Genomic DNA, 16526 nt, shown 5'->3' on the forward strand with positions numbered 1-16526 from the left:
CTGAGGAGGCCCTGGCCATGTCACTGGAAACCACAAACTGTCACCAGAAAGCAGCACAGACACCCATGAGAGAAGTGTTCCCTTTGTCACAATCTGGGAGGGACGCCGCAGCCAGTGACACAGCAGGCCTTACACAGGCTGGTCATGCTGAGGCCATGTCACTGCACAAGCCCAAGGCGCCTCTGTCCAGTGGCCGGGCTGTCAGCAGAGAGGGCTGTGGCCTCATCCCTGAGAGACTCGGGGACTTTCCCAGGGGGAGGAACACGAGGAGCCTCTGGCTAAGATCAGGTCCCGGCATTTCTCAGAAGACAGGCCACGCTGGTCTTCAGACATACAACCACAGCCACGATTAAAAGCAAAAATTAGGGTCACAAGACCCAATGTGACAATGAACTGTCGGTCATCATGTCTCCCCCGGCTGCAGGGTCCTATGCACTACCAGCTGGTCTTACAGCACTCACAAAATGCTCTCGAGAGGAGAGCTTTGAGACATCAGGGCTGACTGCGCTGCTGGAGTGCGTTCTCCTCTGGTGAGCTTCACGGGTTTTACCATTTACAAGCCCGTAAGAGTCTGCCAGATACGCTTTAAAATGCCTAAATCAACCCAAAAGTCGTGCTGAGTGACCCGCAGCCCCCAAACGATGACAAAGCTGTCAACCACCACTCACAGCTGACGCGGAGGACAACCTGAAACAGCAGGTACAGTGGCACCACGGGGACACCACGTGCTGTACCCAGGGAGGTGCTTCCCCTCCGCCCGCTGCTTCTGGGGGCCGGGAGCCCCCCGGACACGCTGCCCAGCGCCGGCCCAGAGTCCCCGCCCCCGGCGGCGCCCCCTCCCGGCGCCGCACTCACTCTCTTTGCCTTTCTCCTTGTTCTTGAGCTGCTGCAGCTTCTGCTCCCGGTGCTGCTTCTCCAGCTCCTGCTCCTGGCGGTGCCGCTCCAGCTTCTGCTGATGCTCTAGCAGCTCCTGCTGGTGCTTCATGGCCAGCAGCTCCTGCTGGTGCTGCGAGGGGCGGGGGAGACAGACGGTCAGAGCCCGAAGCGCAAGAAGGCGGGCGCCGGGCCTGCGCTCCCGCCCGGGCGCCCACGCGGCCGGCATCCCGCATGAGTCCACCTCCACTCCGCTAGGCGACACACGGGGCCGGGCTGCTCCGGGGCCTCGTCTCCTGACCTTGTAAACGTGAGAAGTGAAATAAAAACTATTGAGGTGCTAGAAGAAAACACACAGCGAGATTCTGGGAATGACACTGAAGATGACTGTGAAATGCTAGGGCCACTTTGGGAAACTCTCAGCACATTCTCACAAGTCGCGCACACGCTCCCCCAGGACGCAGCCATCCCACTCCGGGACACACCCCACGCAAAGCCCTGTACGACAGCGTGCGTGACAGCTCTGCCCAGGGCAGCCCAGGCTCCACCCCTCCCAGGTGTCCCTCAGGGGGACACTCCCTGCACCCACATACTGGAATGCCACCTAGCAACGGACAGGATAGGCTACAGGACACGGGTGGGTTGCAGAACATGCAAAGTGAATGTGCAGGGCGCCAACGGGGCGTGGGAGGGGGACAGAAGAGTCAGCAAGCAAAGCTTCTACTTCCATGATGTTCTAGAACAGGAAACCCTAAGACCCGATGATGAACACCCAAGGCTGAGGCTTGGGCTAAGGCAGGAGGCGGCGGCAGGGGCACCTGCCAGGTGTGGGGCTGCCTGGAGGAGGAGGCACGCACAGGTGCTCACGGCTGTCAGAGCGCACTGGGCAGTCCACTCAAGATCTGTACATTTTGTTGTGTCTGAATTACATCACGCAATTTCAAAAATGACATAACTGATGATGCAAAATTTATATTTGTAACAAACACCATAAACAAAGTTAAAATGCAAACAATGGACGAGAAACTTCTTGCAATATCTATGCTACACAGGCAAACTGTGTTGCAATGGCTGCTGCCAACTAGTCCGGCTATGTGACAGGCAGCCCCCGGGAAGGTGAGCCAAAAGGAACAACATTCACAGAAGTAGTTACACAAAAACGCCCGACCTCACTGCTGTCAGCCCTCAGCTCGCTCCAGGGGCTGAGAACTCGCCGGCCCAGGGCTGCCCGGGCTGCGGGACGGCACTCAGTCAGGCAGACCCCGGCACGGCCACCTCAGACACTAGTGTCCACACGTGAGCACAGCCCAGGAGCAGAGAGCCCGTGGGCCGGCCGGGCCGCCTCCCACTGGCGGCTCGTCTCCGTCGCCCTCTGTGTCTCTCCCGCTCTGTCTGTCTGTCTCTGTGCGTATCTCTGACTCCGTCTCTCACTCTCCGGGGCCCGGGCTACACAGACTCTCCCTCGGCTCCCACACAAGCCACTGGCCGTCTCCTGAAGACCTGTGTGAGGTGGCCCAGCACTTGGAGGTGGCTGGCCTGGCCCCTCCTCGCCCTCTGGACCCCTGGACGCCCCCCCCCCAACCCCAGCCATCTTGCCTCGGCAGGGCCCTCGGTCCTCAAGCAGAAGCTTCCTTGTCCTGTTTCTGTGGGTCTCTCCTACAGGGCAGCCCGTGCTGCTCCCTGTGTGGCCGGAGCGGGTGGCAGGACGCTAGGTGGGCTGGTGAGCAGGCCCCCAAGTGGCCCCCGGCACTTTCTGTTGAGGAAATTCCACACACAGCGTGCTTCCCCCCAGATGTCTAAGGTGGAAACGGAAGAGATGTCCTCTCAGCACTCACAAAGGGACAATGGAGCCAGCAGGAGTGGAAACTGACACTGGCTGAGGGCTCCTCTCGGGCTGCACGTCTGTAACGGATTTGACTGCCTCCTGTAGTTCACAGGAGAGGAGACGGAGGGACAGGGCCGCTGAGGAGGCCGGGCCGAGCCCTGTCCCCGCCGAAAGCCCACAGAGAACGAGGGAGGGGTCCCAGCAGCAGGGGCCTCCCCGGGCCCGAGCCCCACGGCGGCCTCTCATCACTTGGGAGTGCACAAATCACCCAGCTTCCATTGTCAATTAGAAGCAACACGTGAATGAAGAAAAGAGGGTTTCACGTGGCTTAGAGCTGCTTCCTGTCAAAGACGCAAAGTGTCACCCATCACGTCTGAGAATTCTGTGAAGTTCAAGTCACGTTTTCAAAAATGTTCAAGAAAAATCACATCAATTGTAGAAATTTACAAGGGGAAAACTTCATTCTTCTGATTTCTAAATAAAGCCTACGACCTAGGTGTGGGAGCACGTGTCGTACTTGCCAGTAAAAACGACGCTCGGCAAAGCTTCAGAAGGTGCCAGCAATAACGACGAATGAGCAGAAGGGACGCAGCCGCCAACTTCCAGACGCGCCGGCCCTGCCCGCCACACCTGCGCCTGCTCCGTGGCCTGGCCGGCCCGCCTGGTGCTGCTCCGCCTCCAGCCCCGCTGCCTGGCAGTGTCCTGATGGCCGAGCCTGCAGACACGGGGCCAGGCAGCGAGCATCCGTCTGCGGCCTCCAGCTCTGGCTGGCCGGTCCGGCCACACCTGTGGTCACACACGCAGCACCGGTTTACTGAGCGTGGAGTAATCAAGCGGCGTTTCTGACCACAGGGGACCCACAGCCTCTGTCCACAAGTACGGCCACCTCCTGCCTTCCACAAAGGGGAGGGGACATTTCCAGCTGGGCACACAGGGACAGCATAGCCAGAAGTGGGGTGGCTAGGCCCCAAAGCAGCACAGGAGTGAGGAACAGAGGCTGCGCCTCCATCGGTGCCCAGGACTGGGTGCTGAACAGGGGGGCGGGCGTCCAGACCCCAGGCAGCGGGGTGCACGTCCCCGGAGACACTGCTCCTGGACGCCAGCCACCTCCCGGGCGCAGGTGCCCGGGGCCAAGGGGAAAGGCGCTGCCGGACCATGTCAGGCCCCAGTGTGTGCAGGGAGGGGCCGTCAGGGGTGGGTGCTCAGCTCAGTGCCCACCTCTTGGGGTCCCCAGGCCTAGTGTCACTTCTAAGAGCTTTCCTACAGAAAAAGAATCCCATTCCAGTCGCCTCACACGAGCGGGGGGACCGCAGGGATATTGGAAGCAGGCAGGCACTTCCCACGCCTCCCTCGTTGGCCACGTGGGCTTCCAGGCGGCCTTCGGGGCGGAGCTCTGGCGCGTGGCTGGAGGCCCGTGCTGAGGCCAGGCTGCCCAGGTTGGAGCTGGCCCTGACCACCGCCACTCCGCTCAAACCCTGCACTCCACCTGCCTCCTTTTCGGAGTGAGCCCGTCTGCTCAGGCTGCTGTGGGGACACAGGACTGTGGCACGGGGCTTCACGTCCTTATTGTCGTCACCTGGGAGATGGCGCCCGCAGGGCCTGACTCCTTCTGGACGCTGTAGTGTCATCCTAAGACCAAAATGAGGCCCCCACTGGACTCGAGAAAAACAGCACAAACGGAACAGGATGTCGGGTGAATTCCCAGAGTTTCTCAGTGTCGAAACTGGCTTCCTATTTGGCGGGGTTGGCTGCCAACAGCCGACACAGTTTGGTTGGGCCCTGCACGGGCTTCGGCCCCTGCAAACTGCCACCACTACACATGTCTGTAGAGTCAGCTCTAGAACTCTGCCAGAGATTCAAACCAGTGGGGTCTTCTCAACTTTTAGAGGAAAACCAAATTACACCTTTGCGACAAAAGAGTAAATGAGGTGGGGGTAAGAAGTGTCCCTCATCATCAGTCTCATTCCGAGACGCTGTCCTCAGAGCCGCGCACCGAGGACGCTCCTTCTGCCAGAAGACAGAGGTCCCACCTACGGCCCCTCAGCTGGGTCCCCGGTGAAGGCACTTCCCACTGGCGGTGTCACGGGCCACGCCAGCAGCTGGGCGACTCCTGCCTGGCAGTTTCTAGAAATGGACGAGCTGGAGGGCCTCTTGATGCTGCTCGGTCAGGGCGCCGAGACAAACACACTCCGAGCAGCGGGCCTCAGAATGAAGCATCCCACCCCTCTGATGTCACCAAGTGGCCCATGTACAGCCCGGGGCCCCTTTCAATAGCTGGGGCTCATTTAATGCCTAAGGGAGGAGCAGGCAGAAACTCCCTTAATATATTCTCGCAATATCTACTTTGCAGCCAGAAGCCAGAAGAAAAGACCTTTCAATTATCATCACAAAAAGACTGCAAACAACAACCACACATGCTGGTGATTAAAATTCACAGGATGACGAACCTCCTAGAAAAACAATATTGTCCTGGAGTTTTAATGAAAGTAGCAATTTACAAACGAAGACTTTGGTTCGCCCAAGTGCCCCCAGAGACACTGCGTGCACACTCTCCTTACGTTTTACCAGACATTAAACGCTCTCAGTTATTAAAGCCCATGTACCCTGTTTCCCCGAAAATCAGACTCAGACAGAAAATCAGCCGTAACATGACTTTAGGTGCCAAAATGTGGCACCTGGGCATACTGAATATTTTAAGCTGAATCAGTTTGTGAAAAAGGCACCCTTCTCCCAGAAACAGCTCATAAAACCCTCATGGGAGGGGTGCGTGCCCTCCATATCCTGGAGGAATCATGCTATGGCTTCTTCTCTGGCTAGGTCTTATTTTTGGGGAAACACGGTAGCAAAAGGTGATGGGGACGAAGCAGACCATGGCAGCCCTCACTCACGTCTCCTAACCTTGGGACAAAGAGGTCCTTGATACTGCAATTCCGGGAAATATAGGTCAACTAGAGCTTTCTCTCTCCACCCACTCATTACACTGTGGCAGCCCCCAGGGCAGACAAGGGCTGTGTCACCCAGTGGCGTCTTCAGGCTGCGGAACAGGGCACTTGGAGATATGCTCATTTTTTTGTGAGGCAAAATCCACAGTTATTTGTAGCTAGTGCCTCGTGAACATATGTGAAGGTCAAGACTATTCTAAGGACAAAGAAGAATTGTTGAGAAGCCTTTTTTTTTTTCTTTTAGCTGAGCCATCCTGCCACCTGTTGGCAGCTCAGAGGCAGCTCAGCTCAGGCCGGAAATCGAACCGCTAGTTGCTCAGAGCTCAAACTCTTGAGCAAGCTCTTAACTAAATGAGCCACTCGGCCGGCCCAAGAAGCAATTTTTTTTTTTTTTTTGCAGATTGAAACTATTATGAGCAATTTAAAATAAGATGCCTACAACCTAGCTTTTTTAAGGAAAAGAAATAACATCCCATTCCTCTAAGCAGCCTGCCCAGCCGCCCCGGCCAGGGAACTGGCGCCCCGTCGCTCGTCCTCGTGAAGACAGTGTCTCCCCCTCCTGCCGAATCAGGGATCTTCCCCTACAGGCCTCGGCGCCACCTGGGACGGGTGTGTCCGGCGGAGGGCTGTGGCTGAGCGTGTCTGCCCTGTGGCCCTCAGCCTCCCAGCACACAGAGGTCTGAGCGAGCCCATGAGGACAGAGCCGGATCATCCGAAGGCACTGAGGGTTAGGAGGAACGGGAGGTCCAACTTCCAGGTCTGTTCCCCACAACACGGGCCGGGCATGAGAGCTGCTGCCTTTGGAAACAGACTGAAAGTTTCTTCTCTTCTACGAACCACATGCAGCCTCCAGTCTGGAAGGCACAACACAGGTGAGCAGGACACCTGATTAAGCAAGAGACTCTTTGGTGTCACAATGCCTGGCAGCTGGAGTGGCCATCCACGCGCCTTAGGACAGGCGATGCCAGCTGCCCACACGATGCCCTAGGACCCCAAGGTGCTGGTTCACGAGCAAGGCCGTACCGCCAACACACACGCTAGGCAGGCTCAGGGACGACGCAGGACCCCGGGCAGCGCACAGCCATGACACTCCCAGATACCAGCCCCAAGGCGTCCTGCCGGCTCCTGAATGTTGCCTCAGGTGACCTGGGCTCCGGACAACACCTCTCAGCCACTTGGGGCAGGTAAGAAAGGCTGAGTCAACGTCTCAGGCTCCCTAGGGCCGCAGAACCAGGTTTTCTTTCAATTTTATCCCTGTGCCAGCAAGGAAGAGTCACACTTCACCTAAACGGCTCCTCAAAGCCTGCCCTGCCTCTGGGAACACCATGAATCACACCAGCAAACACGAGCAGAGAGAAGTTCACCCTCGCAAGTAAGAAAGGACGTGTGGGGATAATTCCTGCTTTTCACCAGTTATCTGGAAACAGCCCGCGGGCCTGGGAAGGAAAGGTCCGCCAGGTACACCTGTGGAGGGGGCGGAGGCCGTCCGGGCCGGCGGTCTGGCCAGAGGCTGTAAACAGTCTAATAGGCTCACACTGTTTCATACGAAGGGATCTGACCTGCGAAATAACCGGGCAGGGCAGGCGTGCCAACCTACCCAGAGGGTGGTGAGGGTCGCCTGCTCATAGCGGAGCCCCGGGGAAGGCGCCCCGTCTCCAGCCACACGGACGCGTCAGCATCGCGTACGGAGGACCTGTCACCACGCTGTGGCCACTGCACACAGTGGGGACAGGCAGGCCCCGAGCTTCCAGGCCACTGGCTCAGCCCGACTCCAGATGCCTTTGGAGCCACCTGGGCGATGTCCTGGGTACCAGGAGCTTGGGGACTCCACACCCCGACTGGGCATGCCCAGGCCCCTCGCACTTGGCCCATGACCACGCAGGGACCTGGTACTGCAGGGACAGGATCCGTCTAAAACACCACCCCCTCTCTGAACACAGGGACAGTCACAGCAAAAATCCACAGCTAGAAACGGACAAAAACATCGCTGAGCTGAAAGTTCTGTTAATAAGAGGCTGAAGAAAACTTGATCAGAGCCCCAAGTATGTAAGTTTTGGGGGCAGCAGGCGCCCTGGAGAGAGTTTGAGGCCAGGTGTGACCCGGCGTGTGCAGGGGTCAGCCCTGAACTCAGGCCGCCCCACACCTACCTCTGCTCTTACTCACCAGGCCCGGGGTGCTCTGGCCACAGTTAGACCCTCTCTCTGCAGACCCTTCCCAGAGGCATTAAGGCCAAAATGCAAGAGAGACGCTTCCAGAAGCACGGAGTGCCAATGGCATGCCACAGCTGGCCCTGGCGACCCCGACCCGGACCCTGGAGGCTCCTCTGTGAGCAGGGGGTCCCCCGCCAAGGACCCTCTGCGCTTGTCCGGCCACGCCCCTCCCACTGGGCCTGTACAGGTGGTGACAGTTCACTCCACTCACCTCCGCCTTTCCTATTAGAAACACAGCAGATGACTGCAAGTTACACAGAGGCCAACCGCCCATGTCCACATCTAACCATCACTTCCTTACCAAGCTCCACCCTCAAAGCCCCTGCTCTTAGAAAAGCCCAAGGACCCCAACTTCATGCTCGCTGCCCTGGACGCTGTACAGTTAGGGGAATAAACGAGCTCATTTCATCTTTCCCCTCAACAGTCTCCTCCCACATGTGTAACAATCCATCACATTGTTACACAGACGAAGGGCTCCTGCTTTTTATCCAGTTGAGTACTGTGTGCATACACGTAAAATCTGCTAAGTAGCTACGACAACCGTCCAGGGTTGGCGGGTCCCCGGTGCCAGCGTGTGGCTGGCGAGCAGGGCAGCTGCTGTGGCTCTGGCGCTCCAGTCCCGTGTTTGTACCCTGACCTGCTATGGAGACGGACACCGGGGATGCGTGCAGAGGTCTAAAAAGCCCCGCTGAGCTGCCAGGGGACAGTGGCTGCTTTAGGTGCTATGCTACAGGCACATGGCCTTAAACGCCCAAGCCTCTGAACTTATCATTAAAGCCCCGCTGTGAACAGCTGTTCCAGACACTCTATGATGCCACTTCTATGAGGTCCCCAGAGGAGTCAAATTCACAGGGACAGGAAGTAGAAGGGTGGGTACCTGGGTGTGGGGAAGAAAGGTCCGGCCTGCCTGGTGCTCCTAAAGCCACTCAGCCAGGAAAACAGACGGGCCTGGCAGGACCCCTGGGCAGTGCGGTGTCCACACCCGGGTCCAGCCTTGGCACCACCAGTCCCGGTACGGGCAGGGGGCCCGCCCACGTGCTGCCCAGGAGGTGGTCACAGGTAACTTCTCAGGAGCTCACCATGGTTATGGAAGGTTTAGTCAATGCAGCTACACAAAGGAGGACAATTATTATTTGCAGTTGACATTACTATTTGCCTCCAAAACATGAAATAACCAATTATAAATTTATTGGGACGAATAAGAAGACTACGCATTGCTTGGCTGACAAATAATGAAATCAAGAGCTCTTCCATACACTGACAACAGCCAAGTGGGAAATTAAATGAAGGAACACATTCTATTCCTATAGGAAAACAGATAAAATACCCAAGAATAATCAAATATGAGCTCTATAAACCTTACATGAAAGATCAAAACAAGGCTTTTCATAAAGACAGAACCTTTAAACCGACAGACAGTAACAGCATTCCTATTAATAGATTAGAATCCAACAGTAGGAAGTTATCAGGCCTCCTGCGAATTTATGAATTTGCTGCTGCTTCCACAAATTTCCAGAACAAGTCTGGAGGACTTTAAGAGAACTTCTGAAGTTCATCGGGAAGAATAAAGAGGCGAGGCAGGCTCAGGTGAGTTTAAAAGAAGAACTGATGTGTGGGGACAGGAGGCGGCCCCGCCAGGCAGGGACTAAAACGCTGCAGCCTGGGCTGTGCGTGCTGGCTCTGGGGATCGGGGCACAGAGAGCTGAGAGGACTCGGCCAAGTGCACGCACACGGATCAGGACACACTCGTGCCACTTCTAACCGTGCAGAAGAATGTTCTGCTTTGTGAATGAGGATAGGGCAAGCAGATAACTTCTGATCACAAGCAAAATTAACAGCCACATGACAACATGACGGACACTGAAATGATGCCCTTAGCTTACAAGGAGCACCACTGTACCAATAAGAAAAAGACCGGCACACAACAGGAAAACAGCAATGAACATAGCCGTGAGAAAGCGCGCACAGCCAGCGAGCGCGTGGAAACAGGCTCACCACGTCGAGGAAATGTAGACACCTGTGAGGCAGAATGGAGCTATGACCGGGACGAGTCCAACTGACACCTCAGATGGCGGGGGAGGGCCGCTCACTGCACTGACCGCCGCCGTCTCCCGTCAGTGAGAGCGAGCACAGGGGTGCCCCCTCCTGGGTCAGGCTGTGGGCACGAGCAAGGTGCCCGTGGCGTGCCTGGGATGACACAGTAAGCGCCACCTGTCCTGGTTACCACAACTTCACTATTATGTCCATGAAGCAAGCAAAGTGTATGCGTGAGAGGGGGAGAGGCAGACAGACACGTGCACAATCAGGACGGTACAGGTTTTGGAGAGAAACACGGCGATGGGTAACGAAAGCCACAGAAGAGGACTTATTGCGGTCAGCAAGGCCATTTCTCCTTCGCCTAGACAAATGCACACGAGACATGCCCAAGGGTGCAAAAGTCATAAAAAACTGAAAATAACCTTAAAAACCTTAATGTTCAACTGTTCAGCTATTAGTGGCTGTTTAAATTCCTATGGTTCATCGTGAGATGACAGTGAAACCGCTACCATCATATTTTAAGCATATGTAATGGCACAGAGAAGTGCTGACCACACAGTAAATAAAAAACCCATCCAGGTGCGATTCCAGTTCTACGAAACTACGGACACACATGACACAGTTCGCGTTACCAGCTCACAGGCCCGCGCGCAGGAAGCTAACAGCCTTCCCAACTCATTTCACTGGAGTAACAGCTTCTTGTCATCTCCAATTATTCAAACGATTACCATTAATGACTTCCGTAATCAGAAAGAGATTTATTATGATGACAACGTTCCTTGTAAAACGCACAGGCCCAGCGCAGGCTCTCTCCACACAGCACGGGGGGCGCCTGGGGCCCAGGCCTTCCTCTCCCTGGATGATGCTCAGGCCGCGTCACGGGGCCGCTCCTCCGGGTGCAGGGGATTTACCAGCTGGGAGGCTCTGGGGAAGGGCTGTGGGGATGCACCTGTGGCGAGCGTGGCCTGGGGGACACAGGCAGAGCTCCACTCTGCTCTAAAACCACCGACATGCAGAAAGGAGACACGGGCCCACAGAAGGAAGGGCTGGCCTCAGAACTTGGTGCGACGCACAGCAAGTGAATGAAAGACATGCGCCGACAGGGAAGACGGGCAGCGTTTCCGGTCAGGCCGACACCAGTGTCCACATGTTGCTTCCTACTGAGCCTTCTTCTAATGTTTGACACACTCCCCATACTAAACATAAGCACTTGTAAAACAGGAAGAAAACACATGTTGTAGACACGTCACTGCTCCTCGACGGGGCTACAGGGACGGCATGCTGGGGCCCAGAGCCAGAAAATGGCCAACACGCTGGCTCTGGCTCACACTGGGGTCTCCCGTGTCCAGGCCACAGGCTCATCGCAGTCAGTGCTGTCCTGGTACCCCGTCCCTCTGAACCCGAGTAAGGACCCCTCCTGTGTGCACCTAAACTCCTGTCAGTATCGTCAAGGCGCTTCTTGTGCCTTCTCTGAACCAGAGCGAGGGCCGTTACGGGGTACACTTCTGGCCCTGTTCATGGAGCGCCCCAGAACCCACTCCCTTGGGCATATTCCCGAGTTCTGCCTGTGGCCATGAGACTTGCTTTGGCCAATGGGGCAGGACCATCCTAGACTTAAGCAGACTCTGAAAACACACTTGCCCTCTTGCTAGGCCTGGAACTCTAAACTAACAGATAATCCACTGGCCCCGAACAGCCTGCCAACCGCCAGACCAGAGAGTGAGGCCACTCCAGGCCGCCCAGCTGCCAGCCGGTCAGCTGGCCCAGAGCTGATCCCAGACGCAGGAGAGACAGCCCAGACCTGAAGACCAGCTCTAATAACCCTCAACAAACACAATGGCCTCCGCAGTGAGAGCTATAGTTGGGGTCCTTCGTTACACAGCAACGCTGAGACACTCAGGTAATGGAATTTTTGCACCCCTATAAAATGGTGGCCAATGCCACTTGTGCTGCCTTCGATGCTAAAACTGTTTTCCATTTGCATGAAACGAATATTTAAATCACTGCTCCTGATCTAACGGTCTAAGACCCTGGTTTCAGATACTGGGGATACAGTCGTGTTACCGTACTGTTGTACTCAGAAGTACTGGGTCGTAGGAAAAGTCATGTCGCATTTTTGCAACAAAAACATACAAAAATACATCATGACTTTTCCGACGACCCAACAGCTTCTGGAGAGATGGAAGGGCATGACCGCGATCACTGCGTCTGCTCAGTGAGGAAAGCCCCGAGGTGTCTCAGGGGCAGAAGGTGGGGGAGGAGAGCTGAGCGCTGTGTCACGAAGGGCACGCCGTGTCTGTGCTGTGTGGAGACCCTGAGAAGTTAGTTCTCTAATCAGAATGGTGCTCCGAGTAGATGAAGGCCCCCAAGAAGGGGCCGTGTGTGTGGGGGGGAGGCCCGTCTGTCCTGCACGTGGGAATTCACTGCCTGGGGCTTTAATGCATGGACGGGGCTGGTCACCGAGAACAGGGTGCGTGACCACGAGCCCAGGCACGACCAGGGAGGGCGGCTCTGCTGGCTAACCCTACGCCATTTATTATTTTTTTTTGAAACACTGGAAACATGTCTTTCTTTGATAAAGCTGAAGAATTACATATATAGCACACCCCCAAAGCGGCAAATCTAGATCATGACCTTTTAATCATAGGGGCTATCCCAGCAGATGCAACAGTTAACAACTTCTGGGCACAGACACCTTCCACCCCCAAGCTCTCTGGCTCTCCCAGCCCCCGCCTGGCTCACAATGCTCATCAGGACCCCACTGGAGGGAGAGCACAGCACTCACGTGCGGGATGGCAAGGACACGGAACTTGCATCAGCCTCGCCCGGGAAAGGGAGTGCGTCACACTGAGCACTGAACCCTTCCTAAAAGATCTTTACCCAAAGCCAACAATTCAAGTGATACTTCAAAAACTATTCCCTTTCTAATTGCAAAATGCTATTCAAACTCGCTGATGATTTAGTGACACTAATTAGACTGTGTGCTCAAGAAATCTGTCTGGCAAACACCATTGCCAAATGTCACTAACAGTATGATAGCTCACCAAGAGTTTAAATCATCAAAACAAAAGCCGACTGACGTAATGAGACAGTGACAAAGCCTAGTCGGCTGGCTTTTAGGATCTCCATTTTAAATGAAAAAACAAATGATTAAGATGCAGAGAGCATGTAACCTTGAGTTTCCTCCTGTGTCACTGAGAACCAGGCTCAGAGTCATGCTTTGGGGGCGTCCATCACCTCTCAGTGCCCGGCCCTGAGCTCGCCTGTTGACACCCCATCCTGAGGAGCGCCCCGACAGCCAGGCGACTGTGCAGGGGCTGCCGTAAGGACTCTGGAAGGCGTGTCTCGTCCATGTCCACAGCGGTGACACGGACTCCTGAAGTGCCAGGTGAGGCCGCAAACAAGGAGTCGGGAGCAACGGCCCCTTGGGCGGCGGAACCAGGCCAGCGGGTCCCTGTGGTGACAGCACAGACCCCTCAAGGGTCTTTAGGGTTCTTGCTTCAGAGAGCTACCTCTGATGATCTCACACACATAAGGTTTATTTCTCAATTGCCCCTTTATTTTTTTATTCTAAAGCTATAAATCCAACCGACTCCTATGGAAGAACAAAAAATCAGTGTCTTTCTTAATCATAGTCGGCACAGAAGCCCGCGCTGCAAGCTTAGGGTACAGCCGTCCAGTCGCGCCTGCGCGAAGGCTCCCGTGATGCAGATAGTGAGGGCGGGAGCATGCGAGCGGTGATGACAAACAGGAAGAAGGCAGCAGGTCAGCAGGTAGCTGTGAGGCTGCACTCAGCCAGGCATGGTGCTGGGCCTGCAAACCCGTCTCCAGGACGGGAGGCGCAGGGCGGTGACCAATGGAGCACATAGTGCCCTGGCCTTGCAAGATGGAGGGCAGTGACAGGGCCAGGGGTCGAGAGGAGCCGCCTGAAAGGACAAGGAAGACGAAGCATAGTGACCCTTCAGGTTTCTGAGATGATGTGAAGCTGCGGGACTGAGATGGCAGAAGTTCCAGAAGCCTGGGCAGGAGGACACCGCACGCTCGGGTGGGGCTGGCAACTCGCATGTGACCGGAGAGCAGTCGCGTCTGACCTGCCTTCAGGACTCACAGACGGGAGGCTACTGCCCCAGAGACAAAGGGGACAGGCAGCCTGGGGAGGGGTCCTGCCGCGTACGGCCAGGCTGCACACACGGCCTCTGCGCGCTGCACGCAGTTCCCTACCAGCTCTCCACCAGCTGTGACTGCCGGCAGACAAACGACCATTTCCCACCTCCGGACAAACACTGCCTGCTCCCGGCCAACGCACCACGGGCCGGGCCCTCAGCAGGCAGGGGGCCTGGCTGTCACCCGTCCCCGGCACAGAGCAGCACCAGTGAAGTGGAGGCTTGTGAAGCAGCAGGTGCAGCAGTTCAGGTTCCATGAGTCCACCCTCTCGTCACAACAGCCAGGAAGAGCAGGAGGGAGAGTGAAGGAAGCGAAGGCAGGGACAACAGGAGCATGTGCTGGAAAGCAAAGGCTCGCGGCGGCTGCAGGTGCGCCAGTCTCCATGGACCAGTCACATCTGTGTCACCCAGGATGACTAGGTTCCTCCGAATTCTAAAGGCAAACAATAGGCCTAGGCTTCCAGCAGCTCAGCAAAGCGTACTCTCCTTGGTTTGTCCAATGCGGACCTGAGAAGGCCAGCCGAATCAGGGTAAAAAGTGGCCCAAAGCAACGACTGAGACCGCCAAAACTGCAGGGCCTCAGGCAGTGCCCGGGCACCCTGATGTCACAAGGCCTGAGGCCAAAGCCCTCAGGTGCACCTTTGAGGTGCACGCCCACGCCCACACATGCGTCGGGGCCACAAGAGAGGCATGGGAGCTGCCACTGGGCTCCTTTTAGGGGCACACCGGGCACTGGGAGGCAGCTCACTGGGCCAGGTGACACTGCTGGGAGGCCTCGCCCGGCGACTGCCCTGAAAAGTCTCAATGAAACCACCAGCCAGGTGTATTTTCCTCCCCTCATCTGTTCAGCAAGATTATTGAATGAAAACGCTGAGCAATGCTTTACACAGACCAGGAGGTAAACTGGGGCCCTGCGGTCGAGGGGATTACTGGCCAGGGGCAGAAACAGGTGGGTCACCAGGCACTGTGCCTGGTACCTGTAGGCGTGTGCCATCCGGGCACAGGCAGATGCCTGAGGGCGCCAAGCTGTGCTGAACGACGCCCACCCACATGAGAGAGGGTTGCGTCCGTCTCCATCGCAGGGGCCTGTGGGACGTGCCAGGGAGCCCAGGGTGGGTGCTGTCCGACACGGCAGCCACGGCCACGCGCTCTCTATGCGTCCAGTCCACAATGCTTTACAGGCTTAGCATGAACATCAGCTTCCATATTGATACACGTCAGAACAGTATTTCAGAAATGTGATGAAAAATGAAATTTTAAAATAATTTTTTCTTTTGGTAGCCAGGCTCCCAATGGCCCCTAGTGATCCTGGCCTCCTGGTAACTCACCCCTTGTCTAACCCCCTCCCAGGAAGGACTAGGGGAGGTCTGTGTGACCAGGAATAAGGCAGCGGAGGGGATACATCACTTCAAAGGTTAGGTCACAGAAGACGTGGAGGCCCCCTTCCTCGTCACCGGGATCGTCACTCTGGGATAGCTGTGCAGTGGAGGCCTGCGTGGTGAGCACCGGAGGCCTCACGGCCATGGCATGGCGCCTGGACGTGGCTCCTGCAGCCCCAGCCCAGCCTTCGGGTGAGACAGTAGCCCTGAGTGATAGCTTGGCCGTAGTCTCATGGGGGAGCCTGAGTCCCAAATAGCAGCCAAGCTGCTCCCAGATTCCTGACCCTCAGAAACTAGGAGATGATACACATTTGCTGTTTAAGCTGCTGAGCTTGGGGGTAATTTGTCACACAGCAATAAACAACTTAATACAACCTGGTATGTTTGGTTTTTTGCTTTGTTTTAAGGTGCTTACTAGAAAATGCAAAATTACCTGTGTGACTGTAACATGTCTGCATGTTTCCTTCTGGTCCTAAGTATAGTAAGAGCTTGTCATGCTCAACACCACGGCTGGTCTGTCAAATGCAGAATATGGCTTTGCTGTCTGTATTAACACGTTTCTTTCCGAAGTACAGTGAAACCTTGGATTGTGAGTAACGTGGTTTCCAAGTGTTCCGCAAGACAAGCAAACATTTCTAACACATTTTAACATGGTAAACGCACAATCTCTTGCAATATGAGTAGTTTGTTTCCGGAACGAATTATGCTTGCAAACCAAGGTATTACTGTATTTAATTTTAAATCTGGGGATCAGACTAAATACTTGTAGAGAGTAAGCAACAAAAAAAGATTGTTAGGTCTTATTCCATATAAATGAAAACAAAACGTTAATAATCTCCTTCCAGTTCCAAAAGGTCAGTGGGGAACAACTGAGAAGAGACAGACAAGTCCAGAGTAGAAAATAAAAAGTCAGCGTTAATGTTTCCAAGCTTCTTCGCTGCTCATTCCCCGCTTTGCAGACATGCGTTTGTAGATGAAACAAGGCGGTAAGCGCCCCTTTTTAAGCGCACTTCCACGCGGGGCTTCCGCGCCCCTCCCGCCACGTGCCACGCCTGACCTAACTAACCAGCGCCCAGCTACTGGACACCCAGGCGTCC

The 16526-nt window shown here is 55.6% G+C and overlaps 1 protein-coding gene across 1 annotated transcript in view; it reads right to left on the reverse strand.

Moving 5' to 3' along the window:
• Window positions 1-16526, reverse strand: part of HDAC4 (histone deacetylase 4) — a 178220-nt gene that overhangs the window by 81521 nt on the left and 80173 nt on the right. The window contains exons 4-7 of the mRNA XM_019628371.1: window positions 3993-4274; window positions 3329-3484; window positions 2042-2106; window positions 856-1006 (exon numbers count right to left, since the gene is read on the reverse strand). Coding sequence (XP_019483916.1) covers window positions 856-1006; window positions 2042-2106; window positions 3329-3484; window positions 3993-4274 — 654 coding nt within the window. The remainder of the gene's footprint in view (window positions 1-855; window positions 1007-2041; window positions 2107-3328; window positions 3485-3992; window positions 4275-16526) is intronic.

The sequence above is a fragment of the Hipposideros armiger genome, unplaced genomic scaffold (assembly GCF_001890085.2).
Source record: "Hipposideros armiger isolate ML-2016 unplaced genomic scaffold, ASM189008v1 scaffold_17, whole genome shotgun sequence".
In the NCBI taxonomy this organism is placed as follows: domain Eukaryota; kingdom Metazoa; phylum Chordata; class Mammalia; order Chiroptera; family Hipposideridae; genus Hipposideros; species Hipposideros armiger.